The sequence below is a fragment of the Perissodus microlepis genome, chromosome 1 (assembly GCF_051167445.1).
Source record: "Perissodus microlepis isolate ML-2025 ecotype Zambia chromosome 1, ASM5116744v1, whole genome shotgun sequence".
Lineage (NCBI taxonomy): Eukaryota > Metazoa > Chordata > Actinopteri > Cichliformes > Cichlidae > Perissodus > Perissodus microlepis.
The window spans coordinates 23484057-23508807 of record NC_140461.1 but is presented as its reverse complement, the minus strand read 5'-3'; the positions used below and the strand labels follow the sequence as shown (position 1 = coordinate 23508807).

The 24751-nt window shown below is 39.1% G+C and overlaps 3 protein-coding genes across 5 annotated transcripts in view; all 3 read right to left on the bottom strand.

Moving 5' to 3' along the window:
• Positions 1-231: 231 nt before the first annotated feature.
• On the bottom strand, positions 232-9313 carry slc5a7a (solute carrier family 5 member 7a). Its single transcript, XM_084936381.1, has 9 exons — positions 6637-9313; positions 5639-5864; positions 5297-5410; positions 4826-4981; positions 4543-4691; positions 4209-4352; positions 3403-3556; positions 2310-2527; positions 232-2196 (listed from the first exon to the last, which is right to left on the bottom strand). The coding sequence occupies exons 2-9, from the start codon at positions 5820-5822 to the stop codon at positions 1522-1524; spliced, it is 1794 nt and encodes a 597-aa protein (XP_084792507.1). The 5' UTR covers positions 5823-5864; positions 6637-9313; the 3' UTR covers positions 232-1521.
• Positions 9314-9754: 441 nt separating this feature from the next.
• Positions 9755-18138, bottom strand: arl6 (ARF like GTPase 6). The gene is made up of 8 exons (XM_084936390.1): positions 17957-18138; positions 16945-17098; positions 16128-16189; positions 15904-15972; positions 15731-15825; positions 15429-15558; positions 14232-14287; positions 9755-10907 (listed from the first exon to the last, which is right to left on the bottom strand). Exons 2-8 carry the CDS (start codon positions 17062-17064, stop codon positions 10882-10884), a joined length of 558 nt encoding a protein of 185 aa, XP_084792516.1. The 5' UTR covers positions 17065-17098; positions 17957-18138; the 3' UTR covers positions 9755-10881.
• A 2063-nt stretch (positions 18139-20201) lies between these two features.
• Positions 20202-24751, bottom strand: part of epha6 (eph receptor A6) — a 75530-nt gene continuing 70980 nt past the window's right edge. For 2 of the 3 annotated variants that reach the window (XM_084936364.1, XM_084936370.1), the window contains 7 exons: positions 24527-24712; positions 24324-24385; positions 24018-24227; positions 23770-23919; positions 23418-23611; positions 22692-22841; positions 20202-21005 (listed from right to left, as the gene is read on the bottom strand). In XM_084936364.1, the coding sequence (XP_084792490.1) occupies positions 20891-21005; positions 22692-22841; positions 23418-23611; positions 23770-23919; positions 24018-24227; positions 24324-24385; positions 24527-24712 (1067 nt within the window). In that variant the 3' untranslated portion in view covers positions 20202-20890. Of the gene's footprint in view, positions 21006-22691; positions 22842-23417; positions 23612-23769; positions 23920-24017; positions 24228-24323; positions 24713-24751 lie in introns of all 3 variants that reach the window. The other variant, XM_084936356.1, reaches the window with a different exon arrangement.

Here is a 24751-nt window from a genome sequence, read left to right as displayed (position 1 = left end):
ACTACCATAAAACCCCCACAACAAGACCTCATCCCTGAAAGCTCACGGTTCTCTGTGCGTTTCGTTCCCGACTGAATAAAACAGAGAAAGCAGCTAAAAGAAATATAGAAAGAAATATAGAAATGGACGTGCTTAATGGAAATATGACAACTTCAAATTTTCAGTATTAAAGATCATTAAAAAAACAGACAAGAAAGAAGTGAAGTGACAATTTTCTCTTCTTATAAAAATTATTTTTATATATTTTTAGAATTTGCTTTTTTTATTGTTTCAATTTTTTATGACATCAAAAATAAATAAACATCCTTCCTATCGTATATGAATAATTTTAACCAGCATTATTTGTCATCCTTGATTTTTTTTCTCCACTCTTGTATGTACATAAAGATACACATCACAGAGAAAATAATCTGTACACTGCTGACAACAAGCAAACAACAGATCCGTCTGAACCTGCCGCCACATTGTTCTGCAACACTTTGCAAATCATGAATAAAAGCTAGAAGTACACTATCGGATATAATCTGATTTTTTTTTTATGTTTTTTTCTTTTTTGGTAGAGGTTACATTCATATTCAAGTCTTAGTTCACTGCAGTCTGACCGGCATCAGAGCTGTGGAAACGAGAGCATCTGTTTTACCGAGCTTCATTAAGGCAGCTGATTACAAGATAATTTTAAACACTAGTTTACATACTTTAAAACAGTGTCTACACCTGACATTAAAGAGAATATTAGCTAATGCTTCAAGTCGGCTACCATCACTACTGCTTGTATATTTTCTACACGGCGTGGCACATGATTCGTGCCTTTCTTGATTCACAGTAATTATGAGTATAGGTTCATTGATCTATAACGAACATGAGAGACGTGACTTCCTGTCTGTCTTTATGTGGAATTGTGTGAGAACTAATTTATATATGAAAACCCAGTTTAATAAAAGAGAAAATCATATCCATCATCTCCTTTTGCTGATCTGTTTCAGTTACACTCTCACAGGCGGAGCTCTGTAATCATTTCCGTACAGCTGTTAAGGTGTGTGTGTGTGTGTGTGTGTTATTGCTTTCATCTGATTTGTACATTGAGTCTAAACAATGGTTGTGCTGTCAGTCTGTGTTGTACTTCTGATTGAATATTTCACCCTCTTTTGCTCTGTGTGAACAGCAGCGCCTTTCTCATTATCGATGGAAAATTAATAATCAATTAAAAAGTCTCTAAACACAGTTTTCTCCAAACCAGTTAAAAAAAAGAATGAATATATAGTAGAAACAGCTATTGATAAATACTCTGAGTGTATGTATGTATGTAGGCGTGTTTGTTTTACTTCACAGAAAGACCGCTTCATGTCTTGACAATCAGCAAGCTGCTACACTATATATCCTGGCACGTAGCTGTTATCCAGTCAGGCGGGGTGCTGTACTTTGTAGTCCTGTAAGAGGATGTTTCTTTGCTGTCTTTTGATTCTCTGTCAGTTCAGTCAATTGCTCACTTTTTGTTTATTTAATTTTCTTCATTTTACTGCGTCATTCTTCCTCGTGGTGGGAGGAGTCAGGGCTGGACTCTTCCTCTTCCTCCTCTACTGTTTCTGTTGGCAACGTATCACGGCGTGTAAAGGCAGCCGCCAAGGTCACACTCAGCCGCGGTTTCATGGGCGCCATCTCCGACAGCCCGATGGCATTGCCACGAGTCACAAGCGTAGTTTTATCCATGATCTCTCCACTGTGCTTGGACACCACGGCATCAAGAAAGTCGTATTTGTGTGAAATCTTGCCACTCTCAAACAGGTACTTTGCCAGGTATGAGACGGCAACGTTACCCAGAAAGGAGGCCAGCATCGATACGGTCTTGAAGGGGAACTTTTGGACAACGATTTCTTCCAGTTCTCCGGTTATATGGTGCTTCCGCTGCTCAGTCATCCAGCCAGGGTAGTAAATGAAGGGAGGAAGCTGCAGGTAGGGCTCACCTCCGCCTATACGCAGCACCATACCGAACAGATATGCAGCTACTGAGCCGTAAGTGTTGGTTCCTTTGACAAAGAGCACACTGAGCAGCTGGGGGAAGATGATGACGTAAACCAGATCTGAGCTCAGGTACCAGAGGCCGTAAACCGTGCCGGTTACCAGTGCCATCAAGGTGGCAAGACCGCCGAATACAAAGATAGTGATACGCATCACCCACACAATTTCACGGTCAGATGCCTAAGCAGAAAGATAGAAGCGAAAAATACACGTCAAGATGAATTTTATTTAAACTTAAAGAGAAAACTGTTAGTGCATAATTACATGTGTCCAAGGACCAGACATGCACTTACTGACTGTCTGAAGGCAAGCTGGTAGATGTTCCTTGCAAACATGGAGCTTGCTGAAAGGATGGAGGAGTCTGCAGACGACATGACAGCTGCAGAAACTGCTCCCAGGCCAAAAAAGGAGACAAATGGAGGGCAAAGGTGTTGGAGGACAATGGGTAATATCATGTCTGCTTCAGTTTTGTTTTTAGGGGGAATGGCACCGTAGGATGTCTGGTTCCAGTCTGAGGACGGCAAAATAAACATTTTAAAAGACATCCGTGATGAACAGAAGTGCAAAATACACCCACTAATATCTATAAATCTATACAAGCACATTCATGCAGAGAAATTCACAATTCTGCACCAACAAGATTCAACCAAATAAACAGAGAAACATTAAAGCCATAGCTGGACATGCACAACGTTTTAAATATTAAATATATTTGCACTGGAGAATCACATTTGTTCTTTTAAATTTCTTGCTTCTGCAAATAATAGATATAAATAATATATATTTTAGTACAGGACAAAACAGAGCAACATCACTTGTTCACTGAGGAATCTGAAGCCAGAAAAAATCTGAAGATCAAACTACTAATTCGGTCCCTTGCCTCCCTCTAATGTAATATTTACACAACCAGCATGGGTATTAAACTGATTGCTGTTTCATTATGGATGAGGTGAACCAGCTGCTATTTACCAGGTTCTCTCAGATCTAAGGGCAACATAGATCCATCCAGAGCAGTCCCAAACAAACAAACACACACACACAAACAGACATAGAATGACACCTTCTTCTGGCTTTATACACAACATAGAAATACTTCACAAAAGACATGAAAAGAATATAAGATAGCAGCATCAGGTACTTGGCATCTATGGCTAAGTACTGGGAGGCAAACCCATGGCACTCTTTGGCTGAAATACACTCATTGTTGAATCCAACCTTCGTTTTTCATCTGAAGGTTCTTGTATAGATGTGACACTATTGTGAAGTATCAACACCTGCCACAGTATTCAGGACAGCACTTCCACTTTACCATGATGACAGAAGACAGATCTGCTGACCCTCATCATACATACATATATAAATACACCATACATTATTGTCTCTAACCTGTGGAGGCCCCGATGGCCCCGATGAGAACGGAGGGCACAGCCATGACGAGGCACCCGAAAGCAGCCAGAAAGGAAAGGACCTGGGCGTACGTAGCCGAAGAGGCTGACAGGACTCTCTGGAAATACACTTGCCAGGGTATTCCTCCTAACATCTGCAGCACAGTTCAAATCAAGTGAATAGCACTCATGGTCAATATAATCTCATTTATTATAACCCCAAATCACAAATCTGTACAACAAGCAAAATCCTCTAATCAAAAAGATTTTTAACTGGGGGGGATAAGAAAGTTATTAAAAGCACAAGATGAGGTCATGATTGAAGGAGAAAAATACTTTTAATCATTTGCATTTAATTTGAGTTTGCATAAAAACATTTAAAAAAAAACCAAACTGTGCTATAAAGTAAAACCACATTACAGTCAACTATTACAGCTTCACAGCAGCTGCTGGTAAGCGGAAGATTCATTTTGAGAGTCTAATACATTTTATCGCTGCAACAAGCAGTTATTACTATGGCAAATTCACTTTTAGATGATTTATCAGAGTAATCAGCTGGCAGAATTTGTCTCCAAAATAAAAGAAGAAACTAATACAAATGTAAATCAGTGGTTACTATAGTTCACAGATTTTAAAAGCCTCTGATTGGCAGCATTCACTATTTTCAGCTCATTTCAGTCATTTTGGAATATTTGATCAACAAATCGTCTCACAATTTAATTTATCCATCTAATTAGTGTCAGTATTTTTCCAGGGTAATAAAGCAGTGAGATAAAACATGAGATCAACAGCTCGTGGTTACAGTACCAGGAGGCAGAAGTTGTCAATCCAGACCCAAGTGTCCCCCTTCTGGACGCTGCCTATCCAGGGTGACTGGTACAAGTGCTTCACGGCAGTAACAGTGATGTCTGACACCGCAGGGTTGATCAAAGCAAAAGGGACACTGATCCACTGCAGACAAGAAAAACAAGTATCGATGGAAAAGGAGATGAGAAGAGAGACGCTGCATACAAGAAAATCCAAATAAAAGAGGGTTCTTAAAAAAATATATAGAGGTGAAGCAGTATATATTTGCATGTTTTTTGTTACACTACCTTATATTAATGAGGGTGATTTAATTTTCAGATTGGTGTGAACCTACCAGACCGACAAAGATACAAAACAGCTGCACAACATCTGTGTAGGCCACAGAGTAAAGTCCTCCAACCAGGGTGTAAAAGATTGCAATAAGCGCAGAGATGACCACGGACATCTTAATGTTGATGTCCACGATGACACTCAGAGTGGCACCTGAGATCGTGAAGAGATGAACAGATTGAAAGGATGTTATGATCACTGCAGCATCATGAAGTCAAATGATGAAGCTTGACTTCACTGACCACACCGATCGCTTATCTTGTACTGATTACAACAGTAAAATTTACCGAGGGCTGATAAGATGGCGGCAGACCAGAAAATCTCGCCCATGAGAGCAGGTATGAAGAGAAGGCCTCCCATTCGTTTCCCGTACAGCTGCTGGAACGGGTCCAACATAGTGACGTAACCTCGTGAGCGCATGGGCTTAGCAAAAAAGAGACCACCTGGTACAAAGGGTGCACACATTACATATTATGTCCACAGCCCCTGGCAGAAAAAAACAACAAACAAACAAACAAACAAAAAAAACAAACCTAAAGAGTCCCCCTCAGACTCTTTAGCAGAATAATACTTGTAGAGGTCTGATTAGCACCCAGTAAGTAAGAGCATTAAAGTGCTGCTTTGTTTAAATGTAAATGAGTAGAAAGATATCAGATCTGTGTCCAAATTGCCCCAAATCCTTTCTCAAGCAATATAATATCTCAGAAGCAATATAAAATCAGCAATTTGCATTATTTTAAACACAAAGAAACACTCACCCAGAACTAGACTGAGTGCATATCCAAATGGAGCTTGAGCCCAAGCCAAGCCATAATCTGGAAGATACACATACTCAGCAGTGCCATTGATGTACCCTCCTCCAACCCAGGTCGCTGGAAATTTTGCACATACACGCATCAGATTAAAGCTTCCAATATGAATTATAACGAGCAAAAATCTCAACACAAACTTGGCCAAAGTGAAATACATTTACAGAACTAATTAAAACTATCAGAAAATATTAATTTAAGCTCATTCCACTTATTAAAAGAAGAAAGTGTCTTTAAAAAAAGACACCAATCTCCTTTGTGTCACTTAGTTATAACAAGTTAAAACCTCACCTGTCATGGTGAATCCACCCACAAATAATCCAATATCTCTCCCTCCGACCATGATGGTTTCGCTGCGGTCGGTGCCCTCCGCCTCTCCGGAGTGCTTGTTCTTCCATGCCGCCCAGATGCCGACGAACAGGATCAGCAGATAAAAGACCGCGATAGCCACAAGCCCCTCTACATGGATGGTCATCGTCGCAGCGGTCTTCCGCTAGGAACGGGAAGGCATCAAGACCTGTGTGGAGTCAAAGTAAAAAAAAAAAAAAAAAAATTATTATTTGCTTTGGCTTTTATTTCCGATTTTGGACAAGAAAGTGACAGAAGCAACATGTTGAATTGTTAGGTTGGTTTGAAATAAATGTATAAAAAAAATAAACATCTTTCTTGTTTGCTGCTCGATTTGATGTAATGACTACTTTAACTTTTAAAATGGTAAATTACTTTTTATTCCCTGTTGCCGATACAGAAGCAAATTTCACGTGCTTTTCTACCTTTACAAGCAAACAAACAAAAGAAAAAAAAATCGAGGTAAAGATTAACCACAAAAAGCTCTTTATAAAAATATGGTTTTTGGCTGTTTTGGGGTAAAATCATCTCCACGTTATCGCGTAAGATGAAAATGTATTGAAAATAAATACCATGTTTTCTTGGTACGGTTTATCAAAATAACATGATACAGCCCTAGATGCATGTTGCCTTGTTGGGGAAAAAACAAAGTAACGATTCTTTAAATAAAAAATAAACCAAACAAATGGTTCAGAATTCATTTTAAACATAAAAAATGGTCAGCGGTCCTATGGTAATAGACTTTGGTCTGTCCTTTTCTTTGTCTGTCTCCTGTAATGAATCATGTACGTAAAATTCAATTTACGCACAGAGCGCATGAAAAAAAAAAATCATTACCCATTTTTGACACGTTAAAAAAACAAGAAAGCGTCCTGTGCAAAAAGCTATTTGCTAAATGCTTCTAAAAATGTAGGAAAACTTGAAAAACATGCAGAACTTACCTGAAGTATTTTTAGAGTCATGTGCTGGGGCACTTAAGGGTAACGGAGCGCGTAACAGGCTTTTTCTGAAGACCCTCGACCGTCCGCCGCACAGTGAGGAACAGTCAAATTGAACTGTTGGTGGAGGTCTCCCGGGTGACTTACTGAGGCTTATAAAAGGGGGCAGGTGCCGTTAGAGAACTGAAACCTACGTCAGAGAAACCAAACGTCCCTCTTAATGAGCACCTTGTATTGAAACGCGTCTCAGTGTAATGGCTGATGTGAGTGGTGGGAGGGCGGAAGAGATTCCTTTACGCCATAAGGAGGATGGACGGACATCGTTCACTTTTTAAAGAAGCTGAATAGCCTGACATGAATTTGAATGTGGCGTTTTTACGCACCAAATAATCAATATGTTGTGGGGGAGTTTCAAGCTTCCAGTGGCTCCTGCTCTTCCAAACTCAAGTGATTGATAGTCAGTTGACTGCGCAGCCACACTTCACGGCCTTTTGTCCGACGTCATCTCCTCGTCTCACAATCGCAAACAGCTTTGCTCCGCGCAAGTTTTGAGCGTCGAGGACGTAGAAAGCTTGTCCGAATGTCCTTGCAGGCGAAAAAATATAAAGAGACAAATATCTGCAACTAAAAAATTACTATATATATATCACTCAAATTTTTAATTCCTAAAACCTTCTTGAAGATACTCCCATCTTGGACCTATTAGAACTCGTTTAAGTGTGTCTGCCACTTCCCCTTCAGGATATACTTGAGCTGTGACCACTTAATGGCTTCCTCTGCACGAACTCGTTCAATCTGGACCTCTTGCCAAAACTGAGGCATCCAATTAGGATGGATCCTGGAGAGCAGCGGAGAGATTTAACGATACGCTCTGACTGGCGAGCACACACACACGCGCGCGTATAAGTACAACTGATATCTGATAGAGGGCTGTGGTTTTTACGCAAGACAAAAGCTTGTTTTAACTGCTACCCATGTACAGCGCCCTCTTTGGGAAAGACAACATTCTCGTTTCAGCACCAAGGACAGTGGACAATGTTCTAACCGCTCAGGCTGCGTGAGAATCTGATATGTATGATTGCTACTTCCTTTTAATTATCATAAAGTTAATATTTATATCAGCTGTTATTCCATGATTTCTCTTTGAGCTCTTTTATTTCATTTGATTAAATCATACGGTCAACAAAACAGAGTTAGACATTAGTAATATGACTTTGGAACTTACCCAGTCTAAGAGTAACAAGGGAGTCTAACATGTCTTTTCAATATACGGTTAATTCTGCAAAACACAATCAAATACTGTTTGTTTAAAGGCCAAATTACGGCGACAATATATCACAGGAGCATGTGAAAAGCTGAGTACTTGTATGATGACTGAATTAAAAGTATGTTTTTTTGTTGACATCTAACTTGATTCTAATCAATATTGATGCCAAAAACTAAAACATCCGGCAGACAACTGGAAAGCTTTCTAACGACATGTTTCACAGATGGCTGGGACACAACCCCGATACATTTTCAAGCTAAACACTGAAGCTAAGCCTCTACATTTTGTTTAATGGTTGAAGTCTCATTACATACACATTCCTAATAATATTGTTACCTAAAACAGATCAGGTGTGATATACAGCATAATAAGAGCAAGCCTAATAATTGTCATGAATGAATGTTTATGTTTAAAGAAAGTAAATTGGTCAGGGCCCAAGGAGTGGAGGTTTAATGAGCAGCTGTTGCTGGCAGAGTTCAAGATGTCTGAGAGGAAAATCGAGCGCTAAGGAAGTCAGAGATTCACAGAGACGTGTAGAGAGGATTTTCCATATGAAACATCCATCAATTTCCAAAACATGAAACAATTTTTTTCTCCACAAAATGCATTCTTTGAAAGTTAGCACATAGATAAAAAAAGATAATAAAAAAATAAATAAACAGAGCTTCTGTGAGACACACAGCTTGTTGGGAGGATCTAAAAAGTCTGAGTTTGAATCACAGTCTGGTGAATAAGAAACTTGATCTCTCAGGGAACATCTGCTTGTTTAGAAAATATGCAGGCCTTCGGAGAATTTGAAGAGTTGACCAAACTTATAAAAATAAACAGTCAAGGTAAAAAAGTAAGTATTCTCTCTTTCATTTCTAAGGTTTATCAGAACTTGACAAAATCCTGTCCTTAACCAGGTCTTGAAACAAGATTAATAGAACCTGAGATGAACATGACATATTACATATTATTATTTATTAAGTGTGCGCGCCTGTATGCAAGCAGAGGTTTGCAAGTCTGTAAAGTCGCAATAAAGTTGCACAGAAAACGATTACATCAAGTTATTCTGCTAAACGTGGTTCTACAAGCTGTCAGTGTGTATTTAGTTGTTGACACGCTGCTTTTGCTTCATTTATGCCAAATTAAAAAATTAGATGGTGTAAAAAGTCATGTTTTATAAGTCATCTAAAGTTGTATTTAAATAATTATATTGTAATTATTTTTAATTTTATGTGCCGATACATAAAACCTTAAAATTGAAGGTAGTGCACTTTTTTTTTTTTTAACCATCACTATAAGGTAGCAATTCAATGTGATGTCCTTAAAGCTAATATGAACCAGTACTCAGTGTCTGTGGAGACTAAGTGGGCTGAAAGTTACACATACACCAACTCTGTGCAGTGAAAAACATCACTGGTCATAGATTATTAAGCTCCTGATGTCAACAAGCTTGTTGTCCTTTTCTGTAAGCTAAAGTGATCAAATGAGGTCTGTTCTGCTTGCTTCATATCAAATCTGTCTGTGATGTTTTCTGTTATTTATTTACAACTCACAGGATTAAATTTGCATTGACATTCGCAGTTGTTCGATATTGTCAACCACAGAAAGCTTACAATTCCTTTCATTTCTTTCATTGGATAATACAAAGAATATCTTCTGCAGTATGTAACACCTGTATAATTACAATTTATAGAGGAAAATGTATGAAGCAGAACTCCAGACTGTGCAGTGAACAAAACAATATTTGAGATTTGTACCCTGAAAGCACCCAAAACACTGAAAAGGATTCATTCTTAATTTAAAGCTCAATTAGGGGATGGAACCTGACAAACACACCCACACACCCCCAAAAATGCAACCACACAGTCAGATCTGTACTTGTTTTTAATGCAAGCTTTCAGTCAGCTAAAGCACAGGACAAAAGGCTTGCGTTCTTGACTTGGTGCAGACTGAGCAGATGTTTTGTTTAGCTGGTCTGCCTTCTGATCACAAGTACCATCAGTCAATTCTAAGAAGCACAATGTTTGATACATTTTCCTTTCAGCAATGAAATAAGGCAAAAAAAAAGGAAAACGTTAAAATACTTTCAAACAAACATTACAGGCTAGCATTACAATCGTGTATGAAAATCATTTTACAGCTCGGTAACTGATCTCTAGACCCTACAGTTACTGTTACCCATGAACAAAAATACACACGACTTATTTTACAATTTTGTCACTTCGACTACAACTGGAACAATGGTTATCAAACACAAAGCAGAGCTGCATGTGATGTTAGCTTCAATAAGGTAACAGCTGTTGCTGTTTTTTTTTAATGCTGCAGTGAAATGGCCCTCTATGCAAACTTGAAAAAAGGCGACGCACTGGAATACGTGAAAATATTTGGTATTAATGACACAAACAGCAGAAGATTTGCCTATGCTGAAGATATATATGCGAGCAATAGATTGAAATGTATCCGCGGTGGCCCTGAGAAACACAAAAAAATGAAAATAAGAGAGCATTTGGCATATGTCAGAGGTGGGAAAAAAATCTTTCACTAATTTCCCAAAATTGTTTGTCTTTTAGAAATTTGTGTGATATATGGAGGCTCTCAAAAAGGGTCCATAAAATTTCAGAGCACAGCATTTATCTCGTGCTGTGATGGCGCAGTGGAAATGAATCGTGAGTCAGTGGGGAAAAGGACACAATAAGGGATGATATAAATGGAAACAGACTTCTTCAGTGAGAGAATGTTTTAAATATTATTTTTCCTTTCAAAACGTCCATTAGGAATTTTAAACATGAGCACTTTGTCATGTCTTCAGTCACAGATTTCTCACTGACCTTTTCCTCACAGTCAATTCATTCTTTACATTTTTTTACTGATACCAAGTTTTTCCGACTGACAAAAATACATTAATGAAAAAAACAAAAACCCATTACGAACATTGAATTTTGGTACTAATAAAAGACTAGACTGCGACTTCTGGCCGATGCCCCTTCACGCCCTCATGTTCGCATTGTTTTGATTTGATCTGGAAAAAAGTGAGAAGTATGGTTAAGAAGGAATATACAGCACAGGTTTCATTTATGCTCTGCTATCACCTATGATGCAGGAAACCAGAATACTGACCAAGTCGTCTGTGGAGAAAATGGCATATGCTGCAGTAACACATTGATTCTATGAACGTTCTGACTCCACGTTAAACTGACGATTCGATAATTAAGCGATAACCGTCAGAGCAGAGCATTCCTTTATGAATCTGACATCATTATTAAGGATATAGGAAAGGGTACACATCTAGGCATGGTTCACTGTTACACCCAAATAATCCTATTCTCCACTAACCAAGGCACACTGACAGTAAACCAGTAAGGTAGAACTAATTTTGAATAAAATCTACAAGACAGCAAAACAATAAGACAACACAGCATTTAGTACTCACTGCATAATTTGATCTATGGCAGGATTTTAGTGAGAGCATTAAATGTTATAAAAAGAAAAATAATATGATGATGCAGAACACACTGTGCTTTGCTCAATGACATAAAACACATGACCATTCTGATATGCTGAACAAAAAGATATTTGAAAATTTTCCAAAAAAGGCATGAAAAAATAAGATTATCAACTAGTCGTGTGAACAAGACAGTTTTCGTAGGACTGTATGCAGTCATGTGAAGAACTAAGGCTACGTTCACACTGCAGGTCTTAATGCTCAATTCCGATTTTTTGATCAAATCCGATTTTTTTGTCTGCTTCTTCACACTACAAATAAAATGTGACAGCAAACGCACTTTAGTGTGAACCCTCAAAGCGGCCCGCATGCGCTAAAGAAGACGTCACACAAAACGCACTCTGCTTAGACCCAGACCAAACAGTATTGTTTGACTGTTTCAGACTTTATGTTTCCCAATTTTGCTTTAAATTATAAGGTTATTTTGTTATTTAGATATGGTCTAATAATTATCCTTATTGTTGTTTTAGAGAGGAGCGGTGCTTCAAAGGATAGTTGCAGATTTCTGTAAGAATCTGCAGATTATACAGTACAAATAAAATGTTCACGTTTCTCCAACGTTGTCTTCCCAACAGTTTCACTGACATCTACACTGGATGGCCAGGAAGCGTTCGTGGTGTCTTCTCGGGCGCTGATAATTGGCGTCTGTCTTGTGTCAGTGACGTAAAAGACGGATTTAATGCGACATGACCGTTCAAACAGCAGTCGCTTTCTGAAACATCAGACATGTATCGGATTCAGTAACACATACGAAAGTGACCCAGATCGGATTTGAAAATATCGGATTTGTGCTGTTCACACTGTCATACCATGATCGGATATGGGTCGCATAGGGTCAAAAAAGTCAGATTTGATGCGCCTTCGCCTGCAGTGTGAACGTAGCCTAAGTGCACCCTTACTGCTTCCGTTAGAATTAAGAGGATAAGAGGCAGCCTGGTGCTGCTAATCGAATACACTTGATTAATTGATGATCAGCAAGTGCGAGCACCACTATAAACACAGAAGTTTTTGGCAGTTGTTGTGTGTTAACAGCAGTGGATCTCCCAGTAAATTCACACAAAGGTCAGAGTTACATCTGAGATGCTACAGGCCTTAGTATACTAAATGTTAAAGTTCAACAGTACAATGGATTCCTTAGAAGGGCTCCCAGGAAAAAGCCTATTCTGTCTAAATAGAAAATTGCAAACTTCTGGAACAATGTCCTTTGGACATATCAGTCCAGAATGGAGGTGCTTGGCAATAATGCACAGCGCAATGTTTGCTGAAAACCAAACACAGCATATTAGCACAAAAACCTCATACCAACTTTCAAGCACGGTGGTGGGGTGATGATGATTTAGGCTGGTTTTGCAGCCACAATACCTTGGCACCTGGCAGTCACTGAGTTGACCATGAACTCCTCTCTATATCAAAGTTTACAGAGGAAACCATCTGTACAAAAACTAAAGCTTGGCTGAAATTGCATCATGCAGCAAGACAATAATCCCAAGCATAGCAGCAAATCTATAACAGAACGGCTGAAAAAGAAAAGAATCTATTGGGACCTTAAGAGAGCTGTGCATAAACAAACGCAAGCAAACCTCAATGAACTAAAACAACACTGTAAAGAAGAGTGAACCAAAAGTGGACTGGAATTTCCTCCTTCATGTGAAAGGCCGATAAAGTCATAAAGAAAAGGTTTACTTCAAGTTACTCCTGCTAAGCGTAGTTTTACACGTGGCTGAATTATGGGGTTACCATATTTTTCAGACCATAAGGTGCACCGGATTATAAGATGCATTAAGTGAAACAAAACAGTCTGATAAGTCAAACTTTACTCAACTCATTCTTCTTGCTTCCTCCACTTCAGTACCAGTGATTTATTAATGTTGAATTCTCTTGCAGCTGCTCTATTCCCATGTTGTTGCAGTATATTAATGACCAACTTTATATTGTGGATGGATTATCTCAGTTGTTCTCCTGACTGAAGTTCGGTCCGTTTACAGCATCCTGCCATGCGACTGCATTTGTCTCTAACCATCAGGAATGTTCTTGTTAACTTTTATCGAGTGGAAAAAAGTTAGCATTCATCCTCCAGCTTCACTGTGTTTATGTTATGCAAACCTAGCTGTGTCGCTAGCGATCACGTAGCACATCATTATATACCAGCTAGTTCAACTTTAGTAACAACTACAGAAGTCACTGCTGTTTAGTTTTCTGTCTTCATTTATGTTGGAAGTGATAGCAGAGCTGTACGTTTTAATTCTTTTCAGAAATCTCTCAGTCAGAACATGCTATATCATGTTTAGGTGGAAACTAGCAAGCTAACTTCCTGTTAACTTCCTGTTAACTTCCAACTCCATTAAAATGTAATAAATTCTGTTTTCATGGATGCCTAGATGTTAAACTTAATTGTTACACCTGGTAAAGCAGTAACACTGATCATTTTATTAAAGATGAAAGAATTTAGACAGTTTTTAATGCTCAGTGATGCCGCAGTGATCGTTTGACTTTGGGGACCTGAAGCGGAGTTCGGACCCACGTTACTCCGCGAGGCTCCCGACTTCAGTACTGTACTGTACTGTTGGTTTTTGAGAAAATTAAAGGATTTTAAGTGCGCCTTATAGACAGAAAAACACGCTTGTTAGTTTCACAGTACAGCATACAGTCATATGAACCCCCCCCCAAAAAAACCAAAAAACCCCCCCCCAAAAAACAAAAAACTAACTGTATAAATCTTGAAAGTCATTTAAAATATATGGAATATGTACTCTAATGGTTAACAGTGAACTACACTGTGAGATGAACTCACTAGTGGATGTCCACTTTCCCCATTTTCATGTATATTCATTCCTACTATACCTTGTAACCAGTCGACTCCCTCCTGTAAACCGTCTCCTGTCAGAGCATTGGTGGCACTGAAAAATATCAAAATACACACTGATAAAAGCACAAAGCAGAAAACCTTCAAGTGACCGCTTTGCCAAATCCACATCCTTAATACTGAGGGTGCAAAGGCAAATCGAAAGAAATCCATTAACCACCGTGTAACAAATCTCTATTTAGGGTTTTTTGTCAGTCTTGTGATTTAACATGGGATACTCTTAGTACGCTTAGCTGTGTGTGGTGTCACTTGCCCAAATAAAGATATAATGACCTTTCCACAAAAATCATGCACAGAACATGGAATTAATTTCTTTCTTCCATGTTTAGATTTAACAATGTGCACCAAGTGACACTGTATAATTCATAATATATGAAGATAAGACATATAATAAGATATATAATATATCTTATCTGCAACCAGGATAAAAAAAGATATAAAATCGCAGAAGTTTTCGTGTGTTTTTTGTTCTGGTGAAGGATAAAAAAATATTAATTTTCATTGTCAAGTGTTAACGAGCTTGTGTCAATCAATAGGGTAATTTAGTCTCAGGTCACTGAAGTAAATGTTCTAGTGTAACAGTGAAGAGATAGAAATATTTTTGCTGAGTTAATATGACATCTTGTGGCAGATGGCAGATTTATCCTGTCTTCCTCCCATCATCCCAACTGGTTACTTCCTGTTAAAGGGGAGTTTTTCTTTCCCACTGTCGCCAAAGTGCTTGCTGATAGGGGGTCATCTGATTGTTGGGTTTTTCTCTGTATGTATTATTGTAGGTTTTACCTTACAATACAAAGCGCCTTGAGGCGAGTGTTGTTGTGATTTAGTGCTGTATAAATAAAACTGAACTGAAAAATAGATGTTCATCAAAACTATTTCCAATTATACAATATCAATGTGCCAGTATTAATATCCTGGACTTCTGCCGAGAGGAAGTGATCAGTACAGTTTGGGAATCTTAGTCCAATATGATCGTACAGACAATAACAAAAAAACAAACTTGCATGCTGTGTAATAAAACTTGTTCTGCCCTTGAAATTGACTTTCGTATGATGTGATGCATCAGGAAAACCGCGAATGGTGCTGGTATGCTCACATCAGACTGCAGTGTAGCTGTTATGTCTATAATAACTACACTGCTTCAATGGCAATGACATAAAAGTAAAAGCTCATACCAGATGTGCCAGGGTTTGTCTTTGATGTTCTCCAAACACAGCAGCTGTGAGACCTTAACTGAAGTCAGAGCATCCCTCATATCCATCTTATTAGCAAAGAACAGAATGGGGATCCTCCGGTGTTTAATATCTGCAAGGAGAGAGAGATTAAAGTTTCAGAGTTAGAAATGTTATTAGCTTCAAATAAATGAACAATATTTTGAAACTAAATTTAAAAAGGCAATTAAAAAAGAAACCTTTAAACCTGATTTAATTTTACACAAAATAAATATGTGAACAAGTGGCTAAAAAAAAATCCTTACCAGGATGATTCAGTAATGTGTCCAGTTCTTCTTTGGCCACTACCATCCTCAGTTTGTCTGCGCTATCAATGACAAATATGATAGCCTGGCCCTCCCTGGGAAGAGATGAGAGATATTAATTAACGTATATCAAAACAAAAATCTTGCAAAGGCTGTTTTGGGATCACACTCACTTGTAGTAATGTTCCCAAAGGTTTCTGTATCTGCCTTGACCTGACATGTCAAACACTGTGAAAGAAAGACTAGAAGAAGAGAAGAAAATCACATGTGTATGAAGTTTATGTAAATAACGAGACAAGCAACAAAATATATTAATCTGTAACAGATGTTCAATAATGTAAAGGATGACAATACTTTATTACTGGGTTTCAATTCAATATTAAACCACAGCAGCTACCTGGATGTCTTGAACTTCTCTATGCTGAAGCCAATTGTTGGGACAATATCTTGTACCTGGGCCTGAAAAAGAAGGGCACCATGTTCTCATTAGCAGCTTCAGGTGGGAAAAACACAGTATTTAGTAGTAGCAACATTCCCTCTACAGTACTGTCTTTTTCTCATTGTATTGGCTACATCTCACCCTATCCTCGACATCCTCCTCTGTCATACCAACCCCCTGCATGCCCCCCTTCACTACATCTACAAATCTTCTCTGTGGTTTTTCACTTTTCCTCCTGCCTGGCAACTCCACATTCAACATCCTCTTTCCAGTATATCCACTATCCCTCTTCTGCACCAAAGCAGTCCAAAGCATGTCAGACTTGCCTTCCTAACTTTGTCTCCGAACCGCTTGACCTGAACTGTCCCTCTGATGTAGTCATTTCTATTCTTGTCCATTCTGGTGAGTGCAAACAAAATCTGAGCATTTTCAACTCTGCCATCTTTAGCTGTGCCTCCTGTCTTTTTGTCAGTGCCCCCGTCTCCAAACCATACATCATAGCAAGTCTGACTACCAGTGTGTGAATGTGTGTGTGAATGGGTGGATGACTGGTTGTGTAAAGCGCTTTGGGGTCCTTAGGGACTAGTAAAGCGCTATACAAATACAGGCCATTTACCATCTTCTAAACCTTTCGTTTTACTATTGCTGGTATCCTTCTGTCATAAATCACCCTCGACACCCATCTCCACCCCTTACACCCCACCTTCACCTTTCTCATCAGCGTTATCAACATAAAGATGAGTGATGCAACATCTCTTGTATTAGAAAGACTTACATTCGAGGGCTTCAGTCTGTTGATGATGGTGGTTTTTCCACTGTTGTCCAGACCGAGACACAGCACGTTCACCTCCTTCTTTAAGCCCAGCCATCCCGCCAACTTGTCAAACAACCCCATTGGCTACTCAGCAACCATCAGCTGTCTTTATGACCTTCAAGTAACATAACATAAACACAGAAACATTTAGAATACAGCAATACTTTACAGCAAGTGCTGGAGATTATACAGGGTACTTCACGTGTCCTGGAAAATTCACAACATGAGCACCTGTAACCCTAAAGAAGCTGTGGTCACCCACTGATCACCCACCTGTTGCTAATCACATGCAATGGCTATCAGAAACAAACAAGTCAGTCCTAGGAACTACATTTTTAAATGTTATACTTTAGCCTGGTGACCCCGAATGTAATCACACGGTAACTGGGCTGTGCGACATAATCTGTTGTTGTTCGATAACATTAAGCCACTTCTACAAAAATAATGAGTAATCTAGACTTTATGGGAATGGGAACGTGTCCTGTGTGGGAAACGTTTCATATTTCATTGCTAGCATAGTTACAGTACTCATCGTTAGCTCTGAGATCACCAAAGGGACAGCGAAAACTGAACAAGTTCACATTTCTGCTGCATAATTAGCATTCATACACAGCGTTTGTGTTTATGCCTCGCCAAACCCAACAACATTTAACCTTGTTATCGTTAGCCTCAGCTAACGTGCTTAGTGGGCTCTACAATATAATTAACAGTCGCTACTGCTACTTCGTTAATCTCTTGTTGTTACTGAAGCTAGTTAGCCTTAGCCAACCTCTTTTCACAAGCTTTACATCAGCGAGCCCTCTTAACGCGGTAGGCTTTTAAAGCCTTGTGCGGTACTCGATATTTAAATGAACAGTCTCAGCCATCAAGGCAATATAGTTCATCGTTGCGTTACCACGACAGCTAGTGATGCTTTAGCTATGGTTAGCTTGTATTATCCTGTGGTAAAGTGTATCTTGAAGATGTACTTTACCTGTAATTTTCGCTTGAGTACCTACGTTCGAGTCGCACTTCCCTTCCCTTTACTTCACTTCACTTAATATTAAATCGTTTTTGCATTCATTTCTCTGCTTGCCTCTTAAGCTCCATGACCTGCTGAAAAACCCACTGAGTTATTTACACTGTGTTGCTGGGAGACCACCGAATTGACTCTAGTCTGACCCCTACAGGGCAGAAATAAACTTACTTCCAATCTGATACCTTTAGCAGCCAGGTTTTAGGCACGCAAGGTGTGTCAAACATAAGGCCCAGAAGGCAGATTCACCCCGGCGAAGACTGAAATCAGGCCCACTGGAAGGCTTTGGAAAATGTGAAGATTTTTGAACTGTATTTTACTGTATATATGTTTTACAGCTTTCTCTATTGATATGGACCTCCCCCACTGCCATTCACACTACACTAAAGTAGTGAAGTAATCGATAAAATTCCAAAAAGACAAAAAAAATAAATAACTATCAAATGCTTAAAAATACCTTTATTTATAACTATATTATACATTATGGCTATTGTAAATACAGAACCGTCTGGGGAATGAGCTGCCGGAACATTTTCTGTATTTTTACACATTTATCATGTAAAGAAAACTAATACTGCTGGAAATGTACTTCTTTTTCTTCTGTTTAAATATTTCAGGGATTAAATGTTTAGTTGACTGTCTTTACATGGACAGAAAGGGGAGTTTCATTGGGCCAGCCCACTTAAAGATCAAAGTGGGCTGTATGTGACCCACGATGAAAAAGGTGTTTGACACCCCTGCTCTAGGTGACATTATGGCACAAGCAATGGCATGTTCATACTGATCTTTACTGACAGTATCCACTTTCCAAAACAAGTTATTCTATTATCTAGAATAAGGGAACGCAAGGAAACACACCAAAAACACAATTAAAGAAAATACAACCATGAAACAATTAATCTGAAATTATCATAATTAATCTGAAATTATCATAAACAAGAAACATTTTTTAAAAGTGAAGTAATAGTCTGTTTGATTGTCTTAATTAATCTACTGATGCCTTATAGGCAAGACATTGCTAACATACTGAGAACCAAACTACTTTTATGTTAACCTTCACTGTCTAAATTATTGTGTAACTACATATTTTCACTGTTAAGTGCAAATCCCTATAGACAGTTCTGATATAAAATAATGACTCTAAGCCATAAAAAAGCAACATTTCTCACAGAATCTAAAAATGTGTACATACTGAACACCTACTTTGGCCAGACATGGCTTTCACCTAGCACCTTCGATAAGCACCCATGTGACAAACTCACCTGACAGTGACACAGAAAATGTGTCAGTCTTCTGAGTGACAATTAAGATAACTTGTTTTTGAGTGAGAGATGGCATCTATGGACATCTGTGTGTGTGTGTGTGTGTGTGCACGCGCGTGAGTGTCTGAAATTGGCTCCCTTGCCACTTCATTAGGTATACCTGTTCACCTGCTTGTTAAGGCAAATATCTTCTCAGCTAGTCGCAGAGCAGGAACTCAGTGCAGGTCAATAAGACCTGCTGAGGTTCACACTGAGCATCAGGAAAAAAGATGATTTAAATGAAGCATGATTTGGCATGGTTTTTGGTGCCAGACATGCTGGCCTGTGTATTTCAGAAACTGTTGATTTTCCTGCCCAGCCATCTCTAGAGTTTACAAAGAACAGTCAATAAAACAGAAAACACCCAGCGATCCAGACAGTTCTTCGGGCTGAAATGCCTTCCTGATGCCAGAAGAGAATGGGCACAATGTTTTGACCAGCTAGGAAGGCAATAGTAACTCAGATAACCACTCATTGCAACCAAGGTATGTAGATGAGCATTTCTGAAAACACAAAACATCAAAACTTTGAAGCAGATGGGCTACAGCAGCACAAGACCATACCTTTTGTTACTCCTGTCAGCTGAGAGCAGAAAACGGAGGCTACAGTTCAGAAAAGCACCACTGAGACTACAGTTCACCAAAAGCAGAAAGTTTTTATAGATGTTACCTGGATTGATTAGTCTTGATTTCTGTTGCAGTATGATAGAGTCCAAATTGATGTAAATAGCATCCTGTTTTGCATCAGCTATTCAGAAAACTTCTATTCCATATATCAAAATGTTTCCAACACCTTGTTGACTTAAGGTGTAATCCTGTACTGGCAAAGTGTACCTAATGAAATGTGTGGCGCATGTAGAGATTGAGGCCAGGGGTGGTTAAAGTCTGAGAGAAAACTAAGTATTAAAATAGGGTTGTTTATTCAGGAACCAACATACTGGATAAAACATACAATTTTCACAAGACTTTTTGTACAAGACATACTGCATCATCATGAAGAGAGAACATACATTTCTATAAAATCTTTTGACATTCAGCGGTCTTCAGTTCAAAAAACATGATTGTATTTTACCATCCGGTCAATCTTTATTCTTTTAAGTGAAGTGTTTCATAAACCAGCTGGAAAGGTAGTTATTAAAGTCACGCACTGTACCACACATCACCAAATGATTTTTCCTGTCCTCATCTTCTCTGATCATGAGGTAACAAACTTTAGACCATTCAAAGTCAATACAAACCATTGGATTGTCACTTGGAAAGAGAAGAGGTATTGGTGAACACTTGAATAGACACTAGAGAAAAGAAGTCCTAAATTCAAGTGAATGCTAGTATTTGCTGAGATAATAAAGAGACCGCATTTGGCCAACGCCAGAGGTTGGTTGTTGTGGAGGCTGTATTGATAATGATCCAGATGATGATGTGTGTGCTTACTAGACCACATGTGGTCTATAAGCAGACCGCTCTCATACGAGCAGCATGTGGTACCTGCTACACCTAAGAGTCTGGTGTTTTGTGCAATTAGTTGAATGACGATGCCAAGGAACTTGTTTCCAGCTCAGTTTGTACACACAGTCTGACTCTGTGCAATGGGCTCACACTTGAAAGCCACTCTGCTGGATGTGGTGAAGCTGCAGGCGAAGGGACTGTATGCTGCTTATGATTCTCCTCTGATGGCCAATCAAACAGACTCCAATACGTCTGATGTCACTGAAGAAAGAGGAGAGAAGAGATAAGAACAGCAAACCTACTTTCTACAACAAGGAAAACACAAAACTGTAACAAGCAAAAAGTTGACGGTGTTAACAATGACCACGTTTAACGTGAAAGCACAATAGTGGCAGTGTTGTAGTTTATGTTACACAGTCAGCGTATGTGAATTAAACTTGACATACAGTACTGTGTAAAAGTCTTGAGCCAACATTTCTTAATAATTTACATCCAAGGAGGCAAACTTCATTGTAATTTTTAAAGTGGTCTTGAGCAATAGTTCTCCAAAGCTCATCTTTGGACTGGCTGCTTTATCACTCATTTTCAGTGAAGTCCTTTATTTTTTAAGGTGGTTTACACTGACAAATTGTACAAACATAAAAAAGCACCTGAATTAGTGTTGTGTTACTACCTGTATGTCGCAAAAACAAATAATTTGTTACAGTTTCTTTAGTTCAGTCTAAAAAATGTCAATGACAACACAGTTTGTCAAACATGAGCTTTTTTTGTACCAAAAAGATGATTCCCAAAGTGCTATTAGCTGAAAACCTGGCATATCTTTGCATAATATGCAGTGTGTTCTTAACAAATTAGAGGAAACTGGATAAGTGGAGTACAAAAGAAGAAGTAAAGGGCTTAAAAAAACCCTCTACACAGTAGATGAACACTATCTGAAAGTAAATTTCTTAAGAATCAGCAAAAAGAAATTCAGCAAAGACAAGCAAAGAAGTGGTCTCAATTGAGGATGCCTGTCAAGAAGCATTCTTAACAAAGGGGAAGGAGGAGAAAAGCCTGAGGTATCAGTGTCAGTAGATCTGATTGAGTGATGAATCCACATTTGAAGTTTTTGGTCGAACCAGCATCAGTATCTATGGAGGAGGTCAGAGAGGCACAACAGTAAGTGTGTACAACCCTGTGTAAAACACGGTGGAGCCTGTGTCATGGTTTCTGGGTGCATTTCAGTCAGTGGTGTTGGGGATGTTTTCAAATGAAATCATGAAAACAGAAAATGCCATCCAGAAAATATCCGATTGACAACAGTTTAATTTTCCGCATGGCAATGATTCCAATCACACTGCCAATGAAGTAAAAGCATTCCTGGAAAGAAAAACACATAATGGAGCACTACCAGTCATGGATTGGCCTCCCCAGAGACCAGACTTTAACATTATTGAAGCAGTGTGGGATCGTCTCTATAGAGAACAGAACAAAAGGCAGCCAACATCTAAAGACGAGCTTTGAAAGTCCTTAAAAAAACCTGGAGAACTGTTCCTGAAGACTACTTAAAGAACTTACAAGTAAGCTTACCTAAGAGAGTTCAGGTTGTGTTGAAGAATAGGTAAGGTAGTCATACCAATATGACTTCCAAGTTTTTTTAAAAAACTTTACATACTACATATTCCAATAATTCCCTATACCGATTTCCTGTTTTCCTAGCAAATTTAAGACTTTTAGCACAGTATTGTAGTTCAAGTTTCTTGATCGTGCTGTGGTTAAACCAGCAGGCACACACAGCATAAAAAATAGGATATTTAAAAAACAACTGCACAGCGCTGGACAAAACTCAATAGTTGAATCGTGTTTTTTACAGTGTCAATATTTCCTGCTCGTTTTATGCAACTTAGTTTCCTTTTAGTGTACGTTTTGATACTGTAGCTACTCTCTGTATAATTTGGCTCTGCTCACTCTATGCTCATGATTGAAATAGAATCCAGCGTCGTGTATCCTGCTGCAAGAAAGTTGTTCTTATACTGGCTCATTTTGATGGAGTCGAGCCAGTCGCCGATAGAGATGAAAAGAGGGTAATCTGGCATGTCGTCTGGGGAGTCAGCGAAACTGACATGGCAAAGAGAAAAACACAGGAAATATTCTTTGAATAAACAGTTTAGATGCATAAGAATTACCAGTCAATCAAAATTATACCTTTACCTACCTATTCTTTTCTGATAGTTTCCTTCAGGTTCAACATTTTATTGGTTTATGATGTGATGCACTGGGACGCTACAGTAATATGCAGTACATACATGTCAAACCTCATAATTTTAGTAGTGTAATTATGTAGCTATAATTCTTAGACATTCCTTTCTGTGTAGTTAAATGCACCCATTCTGCATCCTGAATGTTTATGCTGAAATGCTTTTAACCGTGGTTATGTGTCCTCATATTTTTGTGTATGTTTTTTTAAATGCATGCATAGTCATATATGCCATCATGATTGCATGTATTTTTTTTCGATGTTTTTTATGTAAAGCAACATGCTATAGTCGTAATTGTACTCAAGACCAGGAAAAATCAATTTGCCTTATTTTCAGTGCAGAACAGCTCCATATTTTCCAGATTCTACACTATCTTAGTGTCTGTATATACTGTATATAAACAATGGAAACAGTCTCTGCGTTATCCGATACTTACCTCTGAACATCATTGGCTAGATTCAGCAGCCCACTGGGATTAATTATGAGTTTGTCGAGGAACGACAGCACATCACTGAAGTGTGGGCGCTGGCTGTATTCCTTTTGCCAGCAGTGTAGCATGAGCTGATGCAGCGTCACAGGACAGCTCATTGGTGCTGGTAGACGATAGCCTTCTTCAATAGATAAAATGACCTGAGATGAATGTCAGTAAACATACAGTTGAATCTCAAATAAAACAATGATTCATTGATTTGTTTAAAGAGTTACACTCCTCATACAAGAGACAGAATTGCAAGAAATTGAATGAAGTGTTGACTATACTGAGGAGTTTAGAGCGAAAAGCAACTTACGTCTTGATTGGACATCTCCCAGTAGGGCCTCTCTCCATATGACATCACTTCCCACATGACAATGCCATAGCTCCATACATCACTAGCTGAGGAAAACTTTCCATAAGCAATTGCCTCTGGTGCTGTCCAGCGTATTGGTATCTTTCCTCCCTAACGCAAAATAGAAACACAGGATCCTCTTGTTAGGGCGATATTCAGACTTCATTATCATTATTGATGCTGTAAAATCTTCCAGGAGTTGCACTCACTGTAGCTGTGTAGGCTGCTTCAGTGTCATCTTCAAGAACTCTGGACATGCCAAAATCGGAGACCTTACACACCAAGTTTTCATCAACCAAGATGTTGCGAGCAGCTAGGTCTCGGTGAACATAACCCATTTCTGAAAGGTAGGTCATACCAACTGCGATGCCCCGCAGCATGCCAACCAGCTGGAGCACTGTGAACTGACCATCACGTGCCTGAGGTGGTATTAAGACACGGAGGGTACAAACAGCGTGTGAAGAAGACAATCTTCAGGAATGCACCATACCAGTGTGAACATGCATTCCCCTTACCCGGAGGAAAGAGTCCAGTGCTCCATTTTCCATGTACTCCACCACTATCATTATTGGTCTGCCTGAGGAAAAGGAGAAGGACTTGATTTGACAGCTCAACGGAAAGAAAAGAGACCAAACTGCAAAAATGCAACCCCCCCCCCCCCCCCCCCCCCCCCCCAAAAAAAAAAAGAAACGGAAGTCAAGCTGTGTAAAGAGCTTACTCTTAGTGACCACTCCCTCCAGCCTGATGATGTTGGGGTTGTTAAACTGCCCCATGATCGAGGCCTCACGCAAAAAGTCTCGTCTCTGTTGGTCCATATAACCACCCTTAAGGGTCTTTATTGCCACAGAGATGTCCATCCTGCCTGGTACACGCAAACGGCCACTGCAGACTTCTCCAAATTCACCTACAAAACACAGTAGATTTCCTTTCACTTACACAAAAA

Excerpts from the sequence above, each read along its gene's own strand:
- slc5a7a (XM_084936381.1), bottom strand. The coding sequence starts at position 5,822 with ATGACCATCCATGTAGAGGGGCTTGTGGCTATCGCGGTCTTTTATCTG. Across the intron at positions 4,692-4,825 it reads CGCCATCTTATCAGCCCTCG|GTGCCACTCTGAGTGTCATC; the intron begins GTAAATTTTACT and ends TCACGATCTCAG. Across the intron at positions 2,528-3,402 it reads GGCCATCGGGGCCTCCACAG|ACTGGAACCAGACATCCTAC; the intron begins GTTAGAGACAAT and ends TGCCGTCCTCAG.
- arl6 (XM_084936390.1), bottom strand. The coding sequence starts at position 17,064 with ATGGGGTTGTTTGACAAGTTGGCGGGATGGCTGGGCTTAAAGAAGGAG. Across the intron at positions 15,826-15,903 it reads CTTTGGGAACATTACTACAA|GGAGGGCCAGGCTATCATAT; the intron begins GTGAGTGTGATC and ends ATCTCTTCCCAG. Across the intron at positions 10,908-14,231 it reads GGGAGTCGACTGGTTACAAG|ATCAAATCAAAACAATGCGA; the intron begins GTATAGTAGGAA and ends ACTTTTTTCCAG.